General features: G+C 37.0%; 1 protein-coding gene across 1 annotated transcript in view; it reads left to right on the plus strand.

Annotated features, from left to right (window-relative positions):
• LOC124804970 (transient-receptor-potential-like protein) overlaps positions 1-14,183 on the plus strand; it is a 205,984-nt gene extending 191,801 nt beyond the window's left edge. Inside the window, exon 20 of the mRNA XM_047265360.1 lies at positions 13,345-14,183. Coding sequence (XP_047121316.1) covers positions 13,345-13,605 — 261 coding nt within the window. The 3' untranslated portion in view covers positions 13,606-14,183. The remainder of the gene's footprint in view (positions 1-13,344) is intronic.
• Positions 14,184-15,115: the final 932 nt, after the last annotated feature.

Here is a 15,115-nt window from a genome sequence, read left to right on the forward strand (position 1 = left end):
CTCATATCTGTTATATCATAGTTACTACCTCTTGCTGCAAAGATATATCTACCACACCACCACGTTTCTGCTGAAGGCTGAGCAAAAGATCATAGAGGTTGGCTGACATACACTAATTAGCTCATCTGTATATATGTTCACTTATAACTCAAACATCACAGTTATCAGTCCCTGCAATGGTATCCAACTCACTGTAGGCCTACTTATTGCTAAGACTCTGAAAGTTTTGTTGAACTAATCTGAATCAGTTTGGATTGCTGACAATGGCTGTAGGCATCACTCCACCAGACTGTTTGCTTTTAAGACTACAAAAATTTCAGATATTAGGACTGAGTTTCTCCTGCTGGACATATCAAGGGTGATTTAGGACTACCAGACTGTCCATCAGGCTTTAAAGGTTTCTGTGGCTTACCAGATGGCTGTTTTGTGGAAGCCTGAGTGTGTAGTTCCATGGCAATACATTTATTTACACCACTTAATGTAAAATTTCATCTCATTTCTTCAATAATTAATTTACTTCGTCTTTTTACCTCTTTTACTCATGTGCATATCATGAGCTGTGCACAGATCTCTTTCTAGATTGCTGACATTTACCAGAGACACACTATGAAATTTATTACATGTTGCCTTAAGCCTCATCTGTTTTATACACTTTGAAGTTCATAATCAATTGTTCCATCAGATTATGTTTGTGTGGAATGTTAACAACTACTTTAGTCCCAATTAACTTACGGAGTGTCTCTTTCTTGTGGCTAATGGCTTCATTTGCCTGGTTTTTGGCTATGCTATTTGTACCTCAAATGATATGGTTCAATCATTTGCTGAGGAAGATTCACTGTATTGCATACACGGCTTCACCACAGCAGAAAGATGTGAGCCAAAGCTGTAAAGTTGTCTCTAATTCTCGCAATGTTTTGTACTATTCTGTGACCATGACGGAAAATTAGAATCCAGTCCTTTATTTTTGGTTCTCCTCACTTCTTCTGCTGTTCCCTTGGGACTGTTACACGCATAAACTTTCACATATTTCAGGGTCATTACCCTGAACAGTTTGCTTATGTTCACTCACTAGGTTAGCACACTTCATCCACCATCAGAACCTGAACTAGCTTACCACAAAGTTATGTGCTACTGCACAGGCACACATTAGTGACCTCGGCTACAGAGGCGGACAGCCGTGTTAGATGGTCAAATAGAACAATTCTGTCTGGGGAATTGTGTGCTGGTAGACAGCGTCCAAATGGCTCTGAGCACTATGGGACTTAACATCTGAGGTCATCAGTCCCCTAGAACTTCGAACTACTCAAACCTAACTAACCTGAGGACATCACACACATCCACGCCCAAGGCAGGATTCGAATCTGCGACCGTAGTGGTCGTGTGGTTCCAGACTGAAGCACTTAGAACTGCTCGGCCACACCAGCCGGTGATAGACAGGGAGAACATACAGTATTTTTAGTTTGCATGTGTACCATGATAGCAACTACCTGGAAATTTGGGTGGCAGGAAGTGGCACAAAACATTAACTTTCCATCTGACATGATGTCCTCTGCAATGAGATCAGGAGCATTGTATCACAGCACTTATACACTTGCTCTTTTTCATCAAATTTCGTTAACAATTAAGACACATTGTAAATGACAAATATGTTTACAGAAAAACTACAGTGACATAAGAGCACAACAACAAAAGAAATATGAATCATTAAACTGGCCCATCATCACTGTTGGGCTTTGGTAACAAAAAAAAAAAAAAAAAAATTGCTGCAGTCAGAGGAAAATGCTTCACTGCACACTTTGCAACAATATTTTTCCAGTACAGGTATTAAACATTTTCCTCTTGACTCCCAGATCCATTTTCCTTTTTTCCATCCTCATCTTTTACTTCTTCTTCAAGTGTTAGCCTAATATGTTTTAGCCTCTGCTCAAAACCCATATGAATTCCTGAGGTTTCAGGAATGCTTTTCTTCTGGTCTAATTTTCATTGTTGCCAAAATAAATTACTTGTATACTGACCATGCAGATAAAGTTTTGATAAGGAAACCGTCTAATTTTCATTGTTGCCAAATAAATTACTTGTATACTGACCCTGTAGATAAAGTTTTGATATGAAAACTGTGTACTGAAATGTACTTTGCATACAAAAGAAGTTTGAAGCTTGGATCACTCTGATATGTTGTGGAAGACTGGATCACTCTGATATCTTGCATGTTATGAAAATGCAAGAAAATTGAGTGAGTGCCTTCATCAGTCTCTGTTGTAATTATGACACCACATTCCATTTTTATCAAACTACAGCAATGGCTGTGAAAATTTAGGATGTTTGCAAAAAGGAGGGATGAGTCTTGTCTCCACGGATGCACTGCAATCTGACTTCCAAGAGAACATCCTCCGTCACATAGAGGAGAACCCAAAGACAAGTACTTGAAACATGGTGCCCTTTCACAAACAAGGAGAGACAATGAGCTCTGACCTGTGAAATGGGAAATTTGAAAATAATTCCAATTTCAAACTTATTTTACATCTTCGGCATTTCTCAAACATGTTTTCCATCAAGGAGAGTAAACACCTTGCTATAATCTGTCATGATCAAGTATATAACCACTATAAAATTAGACAAACTGTATTGTTTTATACTCAATATTCACAACATTGTAACAAATGATTAAACAATTTGAAAACAACAAAAAATTACATTCTAGTAGTTGCACTTCTTGCAAATGATGTTACATCCAAATAAATGTACTACTAAAATGAAATGGGCTCGATGTATCGAATTGAGTAATCAGCATGATCTCATTGATAGAGCAGTCATTCCAATACTGAAGCACAAAATAATGAATGGGTTTGGAGAAGGAAAACCACTAATGAAAATGCATCACTGCTGCTGACTATTGGCAAATAACTGACACACTCAACAGAAGGCTAGAGAAGATGGCAATTTCCCATTTATCCTTTTCCCACTGTTCTGTACTATATGGCCACAGCTCCTGAGCAGAAGGTTACTAGTCTTTAAAATACCTCTCTAGAGTCACAAACAAAGGGTCTTTTGTTGTGCTGTGTATCTCAATTTCTCTACATGTGAACTGAATCCATTTATATTCCAATGTAGTATGGGGGTCACTTTAGTGATAATCCTTTTCTTTGTCTTCTGCCAAGCTGTAGAAACAACAGTGATTTGTGATGTAATGAAGGGATTATTGGCTCCCAGCTAGGCTGTATGTCCCTCTCCTACTTCATTAGTCGAAACCAATGAGGTCCTGCATGATAGTTATGGGCTCGTTTTTCAGGATATGCAATTTTTACAGAAGTGTTTCTCTATCATTGATGCAGACAAAGTTGTTAACAGTTGGTAGCATACCAGTTAATAATCCATTACTTGCCTGCTGGTATAAAATTGTGGCTTGGCTACCACACTACCTTTATCTTTCATATCTTCTGGCATATACAGAAAAGTCGATTCAACTATAAGCAAGAATTTGGAAGAGAACTTAAGCATCCCTCACACACTCAATAATACTGGTACAATAACACTGTGTCAATATATTGCACAGAAGTGCAAGGCCAAAAATGGCACAATATTATTGCACAATGTTTATGCCCAGAATGTGACCATTAAAACTCTGCCTTCTTAGTGAACATGTCAGTGCTCAGCACTGTGAAGCTAATGTCCTGTTCCATATTCGTTATTTTAAATTGTTGACAAGTGTGAAACACCGCTCTTGCTTGAGTGCATTATGACAGCGATTACATATTTAAATGACAGATGCACATTTTATACACTTACACAGGATGACAGTGTAAAATTACAACAATAAGAGAAGCTCCTGAAAATAGCACATCACACAAATCAGCTGATCATGATGTGAAAAATGGTCTTCCAAGAAGCTTTCTGTGAATGTGTCAATGGCCAGAGGCTCTTTCATAGCAGCACAGATTTGTAAACCACAATAATAACAAATTACAAATTAAACAAGTGAACTGTATTTATTGTCTACATGGGCCGTTTTCTATGTATTTCTCTACATTAACTACAGTTACAAATGGGGGGAAAAAAACATGCTGACTGACAGTTCATCTAATTTTATGTGTATACTGTGACAATAAATATAAACACATAGGTCTGCTCACTGGTCAGCTGAGCTCATGTTATTAGCCAATTCTGAGAGTTGATACATGTAAAATAAACATTTATGTGTACTATCATGACACCATGATCTTCAGTTTCCTCTGTAATTGTGGACAACGCTGTATCTAATGTTTCCTGATCAATCAGGAAGTTCATTTCTTCAAAGTACTACACAGTACTTTCATACACGTCTTCCTGCCCACTTCATCTTTTGTCATTCACTTATAGTTCCTTGTGTAAATTTGTCGAGAGATAATTAAATTTCTTTCTGTCTAATCAGAAACAATACCACTCTCACATGGTATAACATACAGCACAATAACACTGAATAAGCTTCAGTACTTTTAAAGCTCTCCAAACTCCTTCAATATTCGTATACATACAGATCTCAGACAGTCGATATTACTGCGCAGGAATCATTACTGTGCAATAAACATTGGACCTGTGAGGGCCCCTTTACAGCTATAAGTGTTAGCTTTGACTACAATATTATGAAAACTGTAGATTACTACTCACCATATAGAGGAAGTGTTAAGTAAGACAGGCACAACAAAAAGTATGCTACTCATCTGAGCTGAAGTAGAAAAAGCACATATTCACAAAAGGACATCCTGCTCATCATTACTGATGCCACCTCCCTCAACACTAACATCCCTAATGCCCATGATGTTAGAAGTTAGATATTGGCAAAAGTACTGCTCAACAGCGGCAAGGCTACGGGCGTTAGGGATGTTAGTGCAGAGGGAGACGGTATAAATAGTGATGAGCTGGGCACCATGTAGTAAAGGAACAAGAACGGTGGAGAAAATGGGTGGGATCTTTTGTTTGGGAGGGTAGAGAATGGGTAATAGTGGCCAGAGACAGTAGTCATGTGTTTGTCAGTTGTGCTTCTGTGAATGTGTGTGTGTGTGTGTGTGTTTTCTACTTCAGAAGAACCCCTTTTGGTTATATGCTCAAATGTACACCAGTCTTTTCGTTATGTCTCTCTGAGACTCCATTCGTGTGTGGAGTGCGGCAAGAATTAGTGTTTGAATGCCTTGGTGTGTGTGGTAATTATTCTAATCTTATGCTCAAGATTCCTACGCCAACTATACATAGGGAGTTGTAGTATATTGAGTCATCATTTAAAGCTGGTTCTTTAAACTTTAGATTTTCTCAGGATAGTTTACATCTATCTTCGAAAGTCCGCCAGTTCAGTTTCTTCAGTATCTCTGTGACACTCTTCCATGGATCAAACAAACCTGTGACCATTTGTGCTGCTCTTCTTTGTATACATTCAATATTCCCTGTTAGTCCTATTTGGTATGCATCCCACACACTTGATCAATATTCTAGAAATGCTTGCACAACTGATTTGTAAGCAATCTCCTTATTGCTGATATTTGTAGTACCTTAGCATGTCACACACAAAGAATGTTAATTTCTGCACATTGGGCACAAAGGGTCATACTTACAGTGTGAGGAAACCAGTCTCGATATTCTATGGCAAAACTAGTTAAAACAGGTATAAATGCAGCTGTTCTAGCACACTATTTGCCCTTTTCAAGATATTTTTACATTGCTGTCGCTTCTTCTTCCCATTCACTCTTTAATTCTTAAATGTTCATTCTTTAAAAAAAAATCCTTGCTGAAATTCAAGGTACTGAAAGTTTATACTTCCTGATAAACAATACTGGAGCATCCAGGAGAGGAGGAGAAAACAAACTGAAACTTCACAGGTTGAGAGGGAACATAACATTATAAGAGTGATTACAAAATTAAATCAAATTTACAAAGAATATGATGCTTACTTAACAGAACATCATGCACCCCTTATAGCCTAGATGCATGCACTAACTTGGTTGGGAAAGGGATCAAAAGCTGTCGCTTCCTCAACTGACACACACTGCCCCACAACTGTTGTAATTACTCCTCGATAGCCTGGATACTGACACTGGGGCGGAATTGACGCCTTAGCAACATCCATGTTCTATCAGGGACAGATCTTGAGGCCATGTGAGTACCTCAATATCTGCAGACAGTTCACATACACAAGTGTTGACACACACTGACCCACAACTGTTGTAACTGCTCCTTGATATCCTGGATAGTGGCACTGTGATGGAGTTGACATCTTAACTAGATCCATGTTTTATTGGGGACAGATCTTCAGGCCCTACTACCCATGGGAGTACCTCAACATCAGCAGACAGTTCACAGACTCGGGCGTAATGTGTTAACAAGCATTGTCCTGTTGAAAAATGACGCCACAATACTGCCACATGAGCAAGGTAACACACAGGATGATAATAATAATAATAATAAAGATTTTATTGTCTTTAGGCTATTACAGCAATCGACAATGTCAAATGAAGTTACAATTTATAATACAGTGTGATAAGGTATTGACTACTGAAATATTTTAGCTTATATTACAATAAATGTACAGTGGGTCATCTGTTGGATTACTGCATTTTACAGTTGAAGAATTCATTGATATCATAGAACGGGTGGGCAGTAAACCATTCATGCAGTCTTTCTTTGAATGTATGTTCAGGAAGATCCTGTATGGCATGTGGCAGCTTATGAAATAGCTTGTGCCCTGTGACTTCATAGCTATTTATTGATTTTGATAGTCTGTGGTAAGGCGTGTATATGTGTTTGATGCTTCTTGTGTTGAAACAATGTATATTTTCTCTACGTTTCACATCTTGTAGGTTCTTCTTCGTAAAGATTAAGACATTGAATATATAGAGGTTTATCACAGTCATAATTTTTTGTTTAGTAAATAAGGGTTTGCAGTGAGCCTTATGTGAAGAATTTGTAATTATCCTAATGGCTTTCTTCTGCAACAATAGGATGTCATGTATATGACTACAGTTACCCCACAAGGTAATGCCATAGGGTATTATACTCTGGAAAAATGCAAAATAAGATGATCTGATGTATGTTTCAGGTACACAATTTCTGAGTTGTCTTAATAAATAAATTACTCTAGATAGTTTACTACTAATATAGTTTACATGTTGGCCCCAGGATAACTTTTCGTCTAAATAAACTCCCAGGAATTTAACAGAACTAGGGTCATCAGATAGTGGCTTGTCTCTTAGAGTGAAGATTATCTGCTGAGTTTTATTTTCATTTAGCAGGAAACCATTTGCTCTGAACCAATATGCTGCATGAGTGAGTGTATTTTCAGCACAGGTTTTAAGATTATTAAGATTGTTACTGCTATGGAGAAAAGTCGTATCATCTGCATACAATACAGTGGTGGATCTAATAAACGAGGGGAGGTCACTGATCATTATCAGAAACAGGAAGGGCCCCAGTACAGATCCCTGAGGCACACCTACTTTAACATTTTCTATGTTTGACATTTCCTTACCAACACAAACTACCTGTTTACGGTTGTTGAGATAAGCTTTTAATAGTCTGAGACTGTTTTCCTTGATGCCGTAGAATTCTAGTTTCTCTAGTAGTGGCATGTGCTCAACACAGTCGAAGGCCTTGCTTAGGTCACAGAATGAGACCTGAGCAAAGCCTTTGCTCTCAAAAACTTTGAGGATGTAACTGACTACTGTGTTGATTGCATCAATGGTCGACAGATTCTTCCTAAACCCGTATTGTGTAGCATTAATTATTCCTAGATTCTCAAAGTGAGATGATAATTGTTGGTACATGATGCATTCTATTACCTTGGAGAATGCGGGTACTATTGAAATAGGCCTGTAGCTAGATGGAGAGTCTTTATCTCCCTTTTTGTATAGTCTTTATCTCCCTTTTTGTATACTGGGACGATCCTAGACAGTTTTAACTCATCAGGAAAATATCCCTCAAGTAAGCACTTGTTTATGCAATGGGTTAAGGGGTAGAGAATGCGGTCACACACTTTTTTTAGCAGGTTGCATGATATGCCATATATATCTAAGCTATCAGATGATTTCAATTGTTTTATGACCCCTTGTACATATCTAGGCGATACTTCGTAGAAGGTTACCATGCTTGTATTTAGTGACTGTCTACCCCAATTTTGGGAGAGTAACTCTGATGGACTAATGTCTGGTTTGATAATTGTATCTCCTATTTCTTTCACTGAATTAATAAAAAACTCATTGAGTGTTTGTGGTGGGATATTAATTTTGTCTTTTTTAGTATCTCTGGCAGCACTGTTGATTACTTTCCAAGCAGTTTTGCATTTATTGGTGGAATTATGTATGCTGTTGGCATTGTAGGTTTTTTTGGTTTGCAGGATGGCTTTTTAGTATTCATTCCTGCATTCCACATAGGCTGATTTGGCACTATTGTATATGTTGTACAGTAACAAAACTTGTTTCTTTAGATCTGTCAGCAGTTTAGTGTACCATATATTTTGTCTGTTTTGAGATCTGGATTTGTGGCTGCTGTCCATTATTTTGATTTTCTTTATGGGAATACTATGGTTAAATAGGGTCAAGAATGCATTAAAAAATCTATCAAATATTACTTGATGTGTAATGTCCATCGACACTACAATGGCCAAACCAGTCTCTGTCAGCAAGGGAATTACGAAATGTGTTAATTTTATCCTCAGTTATGGGTCTGGTAATCACAACTGTTGGGACAGGTCTGTTTGCATTGCTCCTATTGAGGGGAATTTTACTTGCATAATTTAGAGATACGGAGTCATGGTCAGACGTAGGATGTCCATGGCATACCATTGTGCTGTCGGAGTTCCCTCAACCACTAATAGCTGCAACCTGAAGTCACCCGTACCATGATTTCACCCACACCATGATACACCACATGATAACATCAGGAATAACACAATTGTGCCTCTCCAAAATAATGAAGAATGGGTCCTCCGTCCAGGTCACCACAATACTTGCTGACAATGGTCATCAGGGGTAGTGCAGAACCACAATACATCGCTGAACACAAGATGTCCAGCTACTGCTAGTCTCTGACCAGTGGTTCTGAATGAGATAGATTGTTGCAGGGCATCCATTCGATGTTCGTGGATGGCAGACATGAAAGGGTTGCGATGTGCTTGTGCACAACACGGTGCCTCCCCCCCCCCCCCCCCTTATGGTGGTCAGATGTGGTCTATCGAAGCTTTAAGAGTACTCCTGCTCTCACATCCCTATGCAATCCACCATCAAGCCACTGTCAGATCCAAATTCCCCACAAATCTGAATACTGCATGATTTGACCATCTCCAAATGGACACCCACAATGAGATCCTTTTCAAACTCAGTCAGGTGCTGATAAGGCTGTCTAATATTTGTATGTACCATCTCGAGATAGCAACTTTCAAAATCTTGGGATACTTTAACACTATGTATGATGAGTCTTTTTGAGATGTGCTGTGGCCAGTAATAGTCAACAGCTTCATGAGCTAAAGCTCAGTTGTCTTTTTAAAACGCTATAACCTTCCATTCATCTAATGAGTAACCATTCCAGACATTCAGGTTTGGAAAAAAATGTGTGAACTTACTGAATAGTTCTATAGATGAAATTATGTAATGAAATTCTGCTTTCATAGAAGGTTTTTTTAAACCATTCCCAATGGTATTGTAGGATTCTGATTGAACAACAGCAGAATTCTTTTTAGAGGTATATGCTTTACAAAGTAATACTAAATACCACCCCTTTGTTCCAAAATCCTATCAGCTAAAGATCCTAAAGAAAGCCACCTTGTGGTTGTATACCTCAAAAACTTGTGATGTGGAACGTTAAAGTTAATTTGAATTTCTTCAAATTCTTCCCATAAAATAGGCCAACCATTAAAATAATGATAATCCCAGCATAAGGCATTTATTTCGGGACAATTTGGGTTCAGAAAGTGCTTCACAAAATTTCTGATGTAACGTTTCATCATCTGCTTTGCCACCAATAAAGAAAGTTCTTAGGTAATGTGCTGTTATGCAAAACTTACTCTTTGACCAAAAGTAAAGGTTGTTTGTAATTCTACTTCATCTTTGAAATTGATTGTTTCATCTAAACTCAATGCGTAATGCGATGAGAATGCTTCTTCTTCTAACATAATTCACTGAAATATGGTGCCAGTCCTACAGTTATCAGGTATCTCATTTTCTTAGATGAAACTGAAAAATCTTCAGAAATGCTGGTGCGGGATATCTTCTTAACATGTTACAAATATCATTTGACAAATCGACACAGTAATTGTAAATCACTGGCTTCATTGTCCAAATCAATTTTATGGAGGTGAAACTCTCCTTGACACTTAATATTCATTTTGTTGGTGCACTTACCAAAATTGTAGGGTGTCTGATCTGAAATCTCTAAATGTAAGTGATGTGGTTCACACTTAATTTCAAAGTTACACTTACGTTTTTTTGAAAGTGAATGGTTAAAAAGTGTCTGAAAATCTTTTGGCTAAAATATAATTGAATAAGAACATACATTGTAGAACAGTTCAGTTTCACTAACTTTTTCCTCAATGCACGGGCCTTAATGTTCAAACTCTGTCTTTTCACGTCAGTCCCTATGGAATTTGCATTTTATAACCTTGAAAAGTTTATTTTCAATACTGAACAGTGTATCACAACAGCAGCTTTGCCACTACAGCAAAAATTAAGACTCTGGAACAGAAATAGAATATTTGAGATTAATAACAGTTGCACAAAAAACAAAAACATTCAAAAACTCAAAAAAGGAACAATCTCAAATTTCAAAGCCCCTCAAATTATACTTTATCTACTTTTACCACCGGAGCATTCAAAAAATGAACATGAATACATAAATTTGGAAACAAAAGTAAATAAATTTTCTTCCTAAAAGAATAGAAAAGGTTGAAAAAATGACAAAAATTTAAAAAGCTGACAAAAGGTGACAATTTTACAAAAGGTGACCAATGGTGAGAAAGGTGACCAACTCCTCACCTTGCATTTTGGTTGGCCAAGACAGCTGAATGTGATGGACGTGGCAAATGTAACTCCCTCAGGTATCACCCTTACCTTCCTCTGATTTGGTTTGCTTGGTCAAATATGAAGCAAACCTATTGTTTAATGCTGAAATGATCTATGGCAAAACGTAACAATTTACTCATATACTATGTGTTGCCAGAGTAGGAGTAACGCAGCAAACATCTAAGGGCCAAACCTTATTGATGAGGCCAATAAATCTTTCTAATGCTGAGCATCTTTGCAAATGGTGAACTGTTATGGAATCAAGAAGTTTGTATGTTCTCTTACAAGAAACCTGTTCAAATATGTCAGAATAAACTGCCACAATGAGTGATCACCAGTAACACAAAAATTAGCTAGGTGCGAGTAGGACTCGCAAACTGAAGATTCCATATGAACTCAATAATCTACATAGACAGTTTTTCCATTCTGGAAATCGAGAATCTCAATGAGTTTTGCCTGTTATCGACATTGATACTGGTAAGATATTTGTCCCAGGGATTCCAAGACTTTTGACAACATTTTAATTTCAAGTTTGAAATCAAATAACTAATTACAAAAGAAATATTGTTTTGATGTGATATATTTAAAGATTAACATATTCCTTTTTTTCCTTTAAATGTTCCGTAAAACCTTGCTTCTTGGCAAATTTCATGATTTTACATCAATGGAAGTACTCTACAGGTGAGTGAGTTTGCAAGTATCAAAATATGTTATATAAATGGCCATTATCTTTTGACTGTGCTGGCTTAGAAGCTTCATTTTTTACAATGCCAAGGAACGGTAGACCTCAGTATGTGACAATAATTTCAAATAGCTACAGCTACCCACTCCCAAGAAAAAGGGTTTTTAACTTTAGTACAGACAGATGGGCAACAAAATGATTCTATAAGTGTTATGTTTTTACCGACTGAGGCATGGAACCCTAAAAACGAACATTGTCATCAAAGTAACCAATCACAGGTACGTAATACTTTTGTTTGCTGAAAGTATAACTACTTGCAGCGTTATCTCACTGTTATAATTCTAACTTGATGTTTTATATTTAAAAACAAAGATGATGTGACTTACCATATGAAAGCGCTGGCAGGTCGATAGAAACACAAGCAGACACATACATAACACAAAATTCAAGCTTTCGCAACAAACTGTTGCCTCATCAGGAAAGAGGAAAGGAGAGGGAAAGACGAAAGGAAGTGGGTTTTAAGGGAGAGGGTAAGGAGTCACTCCAATCCCGGGAGCAGAAAGACTTACCTTTTTCCCCTTAAGGTAAGTCTTTCCGCTCCCGGGATTGGAATGACTCCTTACCCTCTCCCTTAAAACCCACTTCCTTTCGTCTTTCCCTCTCCTTCCCTCTTTCCTGATGAGGCAACAGTTTGTTGCGAAAGCTTGAATTTTGTGTGTATGTATGTGTCTGCTTGTGTTTCTATCGACCTGCCAGCGCTTTCATATGGTAAGTCACATCATATTTGTTTTTAAATATATTTTTCCCACGTGGAATGTTTCCCTCTATTATATTAACTTGATGTTTTGTATGACAAAAATAACTAAAATACAAATCATCCACTGAAAACTTCTCTCGTGTATACAAGCCTTCGAATGAAGGTACGGTCTCATTTAGATTTACATTAATACAGCGTTATCCAAAGATATACAGCACTTAAAGGTAATACACTTTAACGACCTCCTTTGTTATGCACATTGGATGACTGTTAATTGTAATAATTGTTCACGGAGTAATTCAATATTGTTCGCCAAGTCTAGTGGCAGTTTAAAAGAAAAAATACTCATCTTGTTTCTTCAGGATCTCCTTAAACCCATTGCTTGAACTTCTTCTGTCTGGAAGCCCTACAGGTTGATGTGTTTGTAGAATAATGTAGACAACAAACCTGATTCGTATGTAATTTTCATATTTAATACTCCTAGATGCCTTGCTACCATAAATTTACAATGTTCACTCAGTGAAATACATTCCATTCCTACGCAACTCCAGAAAACTTTACATTTCTCCTTCCTTCCTTCCCGCCACCCACACATTTACAGGGGTTAACTGTGTTAGAACGACATATTATACATTCGGAGTTTAAAACATTTCAAATGAGATTGAAAAAAGGATAAAATCGTAAATTCCGTGAATATACATGGTCCAAAATGCTTATTGCATAGTAATATGCACACACACACACACAAATGTTATACACACATCATGTATTGCATTGCAGTTATGCTGACAAAATAAAATCAACAGTTACTTATTAGTTACTTATTTTGAATCTCTTTATTTGTTGTATTTATTCATTTTTCATGATTTTTTGTTTCCATACATATGTAGGCACAGCCAGCCAAACAGCGTCAGCAGCCTCAGCAACAACCATTAGCACCTTCAGCACTTCCAAAGTTTGAAGTAACACTGGCACAGACCGAAAACAGCACCAATGCAGCGTGTTCTGCATCAGGAAGTAATTTGGCACCAGGATGCAGTACGGAGCAGCTTCTGGGCTCAACACACAGCTCACCAGAGCCTTTGAGGCCAGGCAAGAGGATTGAAGATGTTAACACTATTAAACGAGTTCCCAAAGATGGGTGGATTTAAAAGTATCACCTTACATCAGTACTAGAGCATCTGTACTTCCAGTACTGTGAATCGACATTTTATCTTCACACAACAGCTAGTTCAGCCATGAAGCTATGCATGACTGGCACACTTTCAATGCATTTGATGCCAGAATGAAAAGAGATGAAATGGAATATAAAAATGAGTGCAAGTAAGCAGTACAGAATTAAAATTTTCATATAACTATTCCCTGGCACTTATAAAATACCATGTGCCATTAGCTGAAAACAAATTCAGAAGAGTAACCATTCGCTAAATAGTGTATTTATTTCCATCCTAATTTCTTATATTAATAATTGTTACTTTGAAAGTGCAACATATGCATTTTTTGAAACTGTCTATGTATTTCATAAAGAACAAGTTTTGTATGATATCATTTAACTTTTCAGTTTTTGAAACTGTGTTAATGGAAACATGCCACAAGATTGCAGCTATCAGCCTGCTTTCTTATTTCAGCTTGTATTGACTTTTTAAGTTTTATTGAGAACTGTAAGAATTAAATATTATTGTAATTTGTTGCATGGAAGAAACTTAATAAATATATGCAGAGATGATAACTACAGAATTTAATACTCCTATGATTCCCCAAATCATTCCACCAAAGAAATACACTGTTGAACGACTTTATTTATTTATTTATTTATTATTTGCATGTAGGTTGAAGCTGTGAGTATTGGGTATATCACACAATTTATACACTAATAGAATAAACCAATTATAATGATTTTAATTAGGCTACTTTTATTTCCTTAATTGGGTTAGGTAAATTATTAAAAAACCGTTTGCCTGCTTCACCTGGAGCATTCATTGCCAGTTTGAGATTTCACTATCTTGTGTCTCAATAATTTTCTGTTCCTCCTGTTGCAAGGTCATCACCACTTGCTCTCAGTTCCATAATATTCTGATATGCTTGCAGTGAGTACGCTGTAATAATATTAAGTTGGATAAAACCTTTCCTGCAAGCCTATCTATGTAGTATTTTTGCTACTCACCTCACTGTTCTTTTCTGAATCACAAATATTACCTTTAAGTAGACAAATGTCGGAATATGAGTCCATATTATATTGTCATGACTACTATGCCATCCACAGCACTTGCCATTCTGTGTATGAGGAAGAACTGTTTCCTTATTTTTTTACATAGCGCAACTATGCCCTTCTCTCAATGTCAATGCATTTCTGTAACAGTTCCCAAAAATTGTGCTGCTTATTTCTTTATTACCTTTTATTTATTTTAATATTTACATTACATCCTTCACTCTATTTGGTTTGAAACTTAACATGTATTGTTTTAGACTCATTTGCAAAAAGTTTGTTTTGCAGTAGCAACTTACCTGTATTTTCAGTATTAAGAACTGCTATCTTTTCAAGTTAGTCCTTTTTCTTAACTGCTCAAAAATAATTGTCATATCAGCAAAACTAGCAAGTCCCTAACTTTTATTGCCTGGGAAATCATTTACATAGAGAATAAATACTAATAGCATTGACGT

The sequence above is a fragment of the Schistocerca piceifrons genome, chromosome 7, assembly GCF_021461385.2.
Source record: "Schistocerca piceifrons isolate TAMUIC-IGC-003096 chromosome 7, iqSchPice1.1, whole genome shotgun sequence".
In the NCBI taxonomy this organism is placed as follows: domain Eukaryota; kingdom Metazoa; phylum Arthropoda; class Insecta; order Orthoptera; family Acrididae; genus Schistocerca; species Schistocerca piceifrons.